At 49.2% G+C, this 7,993-nt stretch overlaps 1 protein-coding gene across 1 annotated transcript in view; it reads right to left on the reverse strand.

The window, feature by feature from the left end:
* The window catches only part of RFC1 (replication factor C (activator 1) 1, 145kDa), a gene marked incomplete at its 5' end in the record, with an annotated part of 13,504 nt that continues 5,511 nt past the window's right edge, over positions 1–7,993 (reverse strand). The window contains 11 exons of the mRNA XM_010160656.1: positions 1–96; positions 591–782; positions 1,932–2,145; positions 2,584–2,729; positions 3,603–3,720; positions 3,841–3,995; positions 4,412–4,510; positions 4,660–4,755; positions 5,164–5,301; positions 6,290–6,378; positions 6,861–6,975. Coding sequence (XP_010158958.1) covers positions 1–96; positions 591–782; positions 1,932–2,145; positions 2,584–2,729; positions 3,603–3,720; positions 3,841–3,995; positions 4,412–4,510; positions 4,660–4,755; positions 5,164–5,301; positions 6,290–6,378; positions 6,861–6,975 — 1,458 coding nt within the window. The remainder of the gene's footprint in view (positions 97–590; positions 783–1,931; positions 2,146–2,583; positions 2,730–3,602; positions 3,721–3,840; positions 3,996–4,411; positions 4,511–4,659; positions 4,756–5,163; positions 5,302–6,289; positions 6,379–6,860; positions 6,976–7,993) is intronic.

Below are 7,993 nucleotides of genomic sequence, written 5' to 3' on the forward strand. Positions count from 1 at the left end.
TTAATGTCTTGTTTTCTCTTTTCTCTTCCCTTCCTTTTTTGCTGTTTCTTCATTTTTCTCTCTTTTTGGCGGCTTGGAAGACTTTGCCTTTTTTTGCTACAAACAAAACATACAGAGAGTTTAAAACTCAACTGGAGCCTAAGGTGAAACACAGCCAGAGCAAGCCATTTCCTCCCTTCCCCTCCCAGGCAGGAGGCTGTTGAACACCACGGGGAGTGCAGACACTATGATACTCTGCCACAAGGGCCGAGCGCAGCTCCCCGACCTGGCAACAGGCAGGAAGGGCGTCGTGCAACCGTCTCCTGCGATAGCTGCGCACAGAGGCCTGCGGCTGCGCCGTCCCCACTAGCGCTGCGCACATTGCTGCAGTTTGGAACTGGGCCTATTCATGAGGTTACGGCCCGTCTCGCTCGGGTCCAACATTCAGACTTGTTCACACACTACCAGTTCAGCTGAGAGATGAGGCATTCACTATCTACCATGATTTTTAATTCTTTCTTCATTCAGACGATGTTACAAACCCCAAAAAGGCGACTAAACCCAAGAGAACAGTTTGGTGGGGTAGTTCAGCACTGGGGAAATTAAGTTACCTTAATCATTGCATCACTTTCCACAGTGTCCTGCTCATCCTCATCAGACTGGGTCTCTTCCACATTCAGGTCCTCATTCAGATCCAAGCTCACTCCGGACCCAGACTGCCTTTTAGAGGTCTTGACAGAACCAAGGGAATATGGAGTCAGATGCGCCTCCTTGTTGTAGGCACGTGTAAAAGCTGCTTTGACCTGTTAGGGTGGAGGGACACACAATGAGCATCAGCTCAGGAACTGCAGACTGTTAACTCACTGACTCTTGGAGATTCCACGTCATCTCGCCTTTGGGAAGATGGAACCAAAGCTGTGCGGAAGAGGATGCAGTCTCACAGGACATGGAAAGCTGCTGAGAGTTGTATGGCAAAGGCTTGTTTTAAACGAGTCCCACAGTCCTCAGCGTGCCGCTGCCAACGCTGCTTGCTTAGGCCTCCACCCATTTCAGCACCATTCTGCTGCCACCACCCCCTCAGCAGCACCGAGCACCTGCCACACTGCAGCAGCGTATTCAGACAACACCCAGCTGTAGCCCAGGTGCGGTTATCAGCAGAGAAGGTTCTTCTCTTCCCATGAGCACCCAACCCGAGATCAGGGGGATTACGGATCATCGAATCATGGAATGGTTTGGGTTGGAAGGGACCTTAAAGACCATCTAGTTCCAACCCCCCTGCCATGGGCAGGGACACCTTCCACTAGACCAGGTTGCTCCAAGCCTCATCCAGCCTGGCCTTGAACCCTTCCAGGGATGGGGCATCCACAACATCTTTGGGCAACCTGTTCCAGTGCCTCACCACCCTCTCCGGGAAGAACTTCTTCCCGATATCCAATCTAAACCTCCCCACTTTCAATTGAAACCCATTACCCCTTGTCCTGTCACTACAGGCCCTTGTAAAAAGTCCCCCCCAGCTTCCTTGTAGCCCCTTCAGGCACTGGAAGGTGCTGTAAGGTCTCCCCGGAGCCTTCTCTTTTCCAGATCACAGGCAGTGCTACACATGAAGGGGACACAGCTTATAGCCAGGGCCTTGCCTGTAGAAAGGTACCAGCTTTTCCCTGCCCTTTCAGTGTTCCACTTCTATGCCCCCAACACTGCCAACTCCGTGATCCCTGACACCAGGAACAGGTGTCAGACTCCTGAATGAACCACAGCCTGACTGTCTTTTGGGGCGCACCCCTACAGCTTCAGTAGGGTGTTTGACAGCTGGTGTACGGAGGACTACCATTGATCAAGTTACAGTTAACAGGCAGCTGCACCAGCTTCAGCCTTCCAGCAGCACATCCATGCCACAACTATTATTCTAGGATTTCTTTTTGAAGGTATGGTGGAAAAACCAGGGTGAATCTTACCTTGGGATCCAGCTTTGAAAAAGGACTGGGTTTGCCTCCCCACGTGCTTATCTCCATGATATTTTCGATGTCTTCCTTCATCAAGCAGTAAGAGTCCATGAAGGTTATAGCTTCTTGTACACCATCTGCTCCACCGTCTTTCAAGGGCTGGACAAGTGCATCCCGCAAATAGGGCAGGTACTCCAGATTCACTGTCCTCTTGCACGTCTGGGTTCTGCGTCAAACAAAGCGGTGAGTAAACCCGCACAGCCACCACCGCTCACTTGCAAGCCCAAGCGGCCTGCAGGTAAGGCCCCCAGCAAACAGGTGTCTGCGTTAGGCGTTAACTGCGAGTCACTCTGTGCCACCCCTTCTGCCTGCATTGTTATCCCTGCATTAGGGATAACCGGTACTCCGACACCCAGCGGCCCGGGGAAACGCGTCCCCGATGGAGAAACACCTTAGAAGGGGTGGGGGGAAGTTGCAGTACTGCTGACAATACTGAAAGCGTTTGCAGTCTGATCAACGTCCAGATTAAGTGCCAAGAAAGTGCCGCCAACCCCACAGGAGCAGGTTGGCAAAACACACACGTGAGCGAGAATCAGCGGCAGTGAGCTACACAAGACCCGTGTATCCGTATCGGTACAAACCCAGAGAGGCATGTCAGTACTACCTGAGACTCATGTGCATTGCCAGTTCTTGAATGACGCGGTCGTGTTTGCCTGTGGATGAAAATTTCCCCAGCCAGCTGGGAAAGATGGGAAACTGGGACATGTAACCTCTCATCAGCTCCCCCGGGAGAACACTGGCATAAATGGCCTGGAAAATGAACACACACGTGCCAAACTCCCATCAGTGAGTTAGTAACACCTCGCCGTACCACCCGACTCATCCACAGGCAAGGAGGTGGTGCATACAGCTCCACAGTGCAAACAGCTTGTTCCGAGAGAACCTTGTTGGTTGTTTCTGGTCAACCCCTTTTAGGTTACAACTTCATCTCTCATCCCACCACCCTATTTGTTACCACGTTCTAAAGCATCTGGGGTTTAAAAGCCATCGACAAAAGCCTGTTCCTTCCTCACGGCCAGCTCAGAGCACAGTCAGACCAAGGGCTGACTTCGCACAAGCCAGCGCCGTGATCTCCCACGGATGGGCACGGTGAAGGGGACCTCTCCAAAGAACCCCACAGACCTACACCGACTCAGCCAGCCGAGGCTCTAAGCAACTCCTCTGTCTGGACCTGCATGAAGCAGACGACCCCCAGAGGTCCCTCCCAACTCCGTCTACAACCCTCCAGCACAAGTCTTGTTTCAGCAATCACTGAAGCACTGACAAGTGCAGTGACAATGCTTCGGCCCTCTGTGCTTTGGGAGAAACACCAGCCTGCGGAGAGGCGGGGACAGGAAGCACGTAAATAGATCAGAGCAGGCTTGTGACTGCACGTCAGAAGTGACACACACCATGTGCCCCGATGCTCGGTAAAGAAGGGTCAAGCTTTTCAAAGTTGCAGAAGACTGTTTTGTGGTACACCATGAATTGAACATGAACATGGGAAACTGCCCTACTCGCCCACAGAACAGAGAATGCTTCAGCTACAAACAGGTCATAAAATTATACCGAAACATCAATTTCAAGGGACCAGTCTTTCATGCTGGACACTCAAAGCACATAAGATCAGCGTGAAGTGCTCACCTGCGTTGGAAGAAGATTCCAGTTCTGCTTGCTACGAATCTGTTTGTCCACAATATCACCATCACATATACTATCAGCTGCTCTGCTCAAGAGCACCAAGTGCTTTTTCAGGTTTCCTCTGGAAAAAACCCAAAGTTGACCGTATTACGAAGCAGAAACATGCAGAAAGGTCTACGTCTAGTTTTACTCCCCGACGACACAAAAGCCTAATGTCAGTTTAGGGTATGGAGTAACTCACCCAGCAGCAGCTGGTTTCACATGTACATAGTTCTCTTGAACAAAGAGAGGTGCTAGGGAATAATCATGGAAGAAGAGATCCGATTTGTCTATAAGAGACATACGAGAAGCCTCCTCGCCAGCAGCAAAAACCTTCCGGACGACATCAAAAGGGCCCTAAGTAAATGAAATGTCAGGAAGTCAGTGGGCTGCATAACCAATACAACACAGCACAACATCAGCCAAGTGATGGCACCCAACAATACCTGGACTCATCTGTACAAGTTCAGTGTTCCCTTCCTAGCACTTCACCAGTTTTGAGAGTTGTGTTTTTCTGCTGATACAGAGATAATTATCTTCTAAACAGGGGACTCGCGATGAGAAGTGTGAGCTTCACAATTGCATCTTGTGTAAGAGATAAGTACATCGAAACACATTCTCACTCCTGCGCATAATGCTCTGCAGCTATTTGCGGCCAATCTGACAGCTCCCTGCATCCAGACTATCGGTGCTTTGGTTCAGAAGATGCTTATAAAGCCCCGCGACTACACTGGAATACGACAGCGAAAGCCAACACAGTACGTTCCACTTACCAGTTTGATGTCCTTTTTGGCTCTGCTGGCATCCGTTTTAGCCTCATCGTAAGTCAACGATTTATCTTTTGCACACCACATATTAAGGTTATGTAAAACCTAAAGAAAATTACAGCATAGCAGCATTGAAATGGAGGATTCAAGCAGAAAACAGCCTGATCTCTGTACACCAAGCAGTGCTGTTCAATGCCACACGGAAGTCAAGGACTTGACCACAGCGTGCTCCCTGAACGGACACCGGCGCTGACCTGTCTGATGTCCTGATTGGCTGCCAGGATTATCTCTTGCATAGCAGGTGGTGGAATTTTCAAGCCTTCTTTAAATGCAATGGACATCATGGCACCCTGCAACACACACGGTTGAGAAACTGTCACTAGAGGATTCTGTGAATTCCTCCCCCTACAGAACACACTGACACACCTAAGAGAGAGCATTCCCACATTCTTCTAGGTTTTGAAGCACACATAATTTAAATTGTCTCTTGTAAATATTAAGTCATCCCTTGTCACAGGTGTAAAAAAGCGCATGATCATTTAAAAACATCTTTGGAAAAAATTTAACAGACTTGTACAATCAGAGAGGCTTTGATACACTTCATTCTTTTCAAAACAGAAAGAAACAGACAACTCTGAGTCGCTCGTTGAGGCGATCCATTAAGTTTTAAGTGGTGTTTCCAACTCTAAATTCTGTCACACAGAGACAGCATCGCCGATGGTAATTCACTGCAGCCCACGCAGCCACCGCCTTCTTACCTTAATCTGTTCTAGACGAGGTCTCTGAAAACGAAGATCGAAACAGTAGTGGACCAAGGAACGCATTTTAGGGTGGTTGCGGTCATTACACATACAGATGATGGGTATCTTCGTGTGTCTAATCAAACCAATCAACTCCTGTGATTTAAACACAACAGTTGCATCAGGTAACCCCAATTAAAGTGTCATACCAAGCAGCATTAGTCCCTGCCTTAGATCAGATCCTTGCAGATGCGAGTCTGTACAGCTCCAACCGCCATCACGTTTCTGTAGGCAGTGCAAACCTAGCCCCTCCCCTCCTACTTTTCTCACTTGCTATTCTCTCTGCAGCTGCACTGTCTGCCATCTACCCACTCCTGCTATCTACTTCCAGCAGTCATGTTTGGCCCGTTCTTCATAAAGCAACACGGATCAGCAGCCCCCAGCAGAGCTGCCCACCTGCAGATCAAGATTCATTTGTCCCAAGGCCAGTTGGAGCTGCTCTGTGCCCGAGGCAGCACACCTCTCTGACTGCCTCCAACAACAAAGCAGCAGGAAGCCATCAGCTCTTCCCTGTCCAAAGAGCTCAACCCTATGGCTTCTGCATTATTTGGCTTACCAGAACAAGCTTTGCCTGCTCTAATGAAGGTGAAATTAAGTTCAGTTTCATATTCCTGCAGCATGCATGTCTGCATCTGAGCTGAAGTACTGCACATGGCCATAGGAAATCTTGAGAAGCCCCAGCTGGAGCTGCTAAGGGGAACCACGGATAACCCTGCCTATGCCACGTTATCTGTTCAGTGTTACTGCCTGCTGAGCAGAGCAACGCTTCAGCCAGATTGCAAACCTCCCGCTGCAGGTAGATGTCCGCTACAGAGACCGTAGGATAGATTCACCTGTCCAGGAACAAACATCCCAAGTGCACACACCCAAGTCTCTTTTACAGAGATATCTTTTCCTCCCTCTACCAATGCCTGACCCTTCTAACAGAACAGCAGGCTTCTAAAAATAGGTCAGAAACTGCACTCTGCAGAGACTTTCTTTCTACAGCCCACGGGTGGAGGACAGCAGACGGGCCTGGTGTATTTGGTGCTATGTGGTACACACTCGCAGCAATGGCATCAGCTCATAACTATAGCAGCTTCACCTGAATCCCTCCTCTGTCTTCATTGCCTGCCATACCATCCACTTCATCCATGATCAATACATGTTTCCCGCTAACTGATGAGGATGTGCCTGAAAATGAATATGAACAAAAAAAAAATGAGATGGGAATAAAACAGGGTCTTGCTCACAGTTTTACCCAACACCTTATAGATTAGGTAGCCCCATCCTAGACAACTGAGGTGGTGTGAGCCTCTCGCTCTGCCACTTGATCGTGTGAGTTTCTACTTTCATGGGCCAGAACTGACTACAACCTCGTGTCATCTTCCATGAAGCAAGTCCCATGCAGCAGAAGAGCAACTGCAGAGTTCTGGAGTCATCTGTGCAGATCAACAACGGCTGCTCTTCATCGCAGGATCTAATTCTACAGCTGAAGCTGAAATAAAGCAGCTTACTGAATGAAGCCATCCCTATCGGAGACCGATCCCTCCACGTGATGAGGAAGTTAAATTCCTAACATGACATGCTGCGTAACAAGGAAACGCTGTCCCTCCAGTAACCCTGTAACTGGACTCTTAACACAACAAAAATCCTCCTTCAAAGGACAGACATACCAGAGCAGAACTCCTTGATGCTGGTGTTGTCGAGCGATTCAGCAACTACTTCCTTTAGACTGTTCCTGCTGCGCGTGTCGCTGGCATTCAGCTCCACAAAGCTGTACCCCAGCTCCTAGTCCAAACACAGACCACGAGAACGCAGGTCAGTGAAACAGCACGCACGTACGCAGAAGGAGCGTTTCAGAGTTCCAGAAGAAAGCCCTTAACACCACTGTTTTCACATGTAATTTGTGGCTTTAATTCTTTTCTCCCCTTACAGTCCTTTTCTCCCGCACTCCAGAAATATTTATAACCACACGCAGAACAGATATTCCCAAAAGAATATTTTTGGGGGAAGGAGGAAGTCAGCAGCACAGATTTAGCTCTGAAAGATTAACAGAGCTGCCACCAGGGATAGAAGCAGAACTGTGAGCCAAAGCTGGCTAAGCTCCGTGGTATTTCCAGCTGCATATCAGTGTCTTCTACACAAACATGCCGCATCCCTCAAAGCTGAGGGAAAGCAGCTTTTCATTATTCAGCAGGTTGGAAACACATGGCTCCCCCAGCAGCCCTAACACTTCCAAATGCATTTCAGTCCCCAGAAGAACTTAACTCAGCTGTTCCTTTATCAGCAAACTCCACAGCCAAGGGCCTGCCACAGCACAGCAGCGAGCTGCACGCAGCCTTTGTCCTGCGGCTTGAACAGCCCCGTTTTGTTGGCACACTCCTGTGGAGCACAGAGAAATGCCCTGCAGAGACCACAAGCAGGTGCCAGCAAGCTAGGCTGGAAACCAGGAGCAGAAGAGACCATGCTAGTGCCGAAACGAGGCCAAGTCAGCACATGCAGTTTTTCTGCAGGTCTAGATTTGAGTGTGAGTCCATCAGCCTGCTGGCTCAAAGCTCTGAGGTGGTGGTGTGGAGATTGGGACTTACTCTCTGTCACTCAAATACCGAGCTAAGTAATCGCTCCTCGCCAGCACGAAGATCAGAGCGCTGACAACAGTTCTGAACCCTTCCAAGCTGGTGGTACCATACGGTACAAAGTTCTCATAATTCAGAGAACAAAAATAACCTGTTACAAGTTCGCTTTAGTATGGAGTTCTCAGCCGATTCTCACGACAGAGTTAGTGAACACAGTGTTCCAGTAGGTT

This window comes from Eurypyga helias, unplaced genomic scaffold (assembly GCF_000690775.1).
Source record: "Eurypyga helias isolate BGI_N326 unplaced genomic scaffold, ASM69077v1 scaffold10781, whole genome shotgun sequence".
Taxonomy (NCBI): Eukaryota; Metazoa; Chordata; class Aves; order Eurypygiformes; family Eurypygidae; genus Eurypyga; species Eurypyga helias.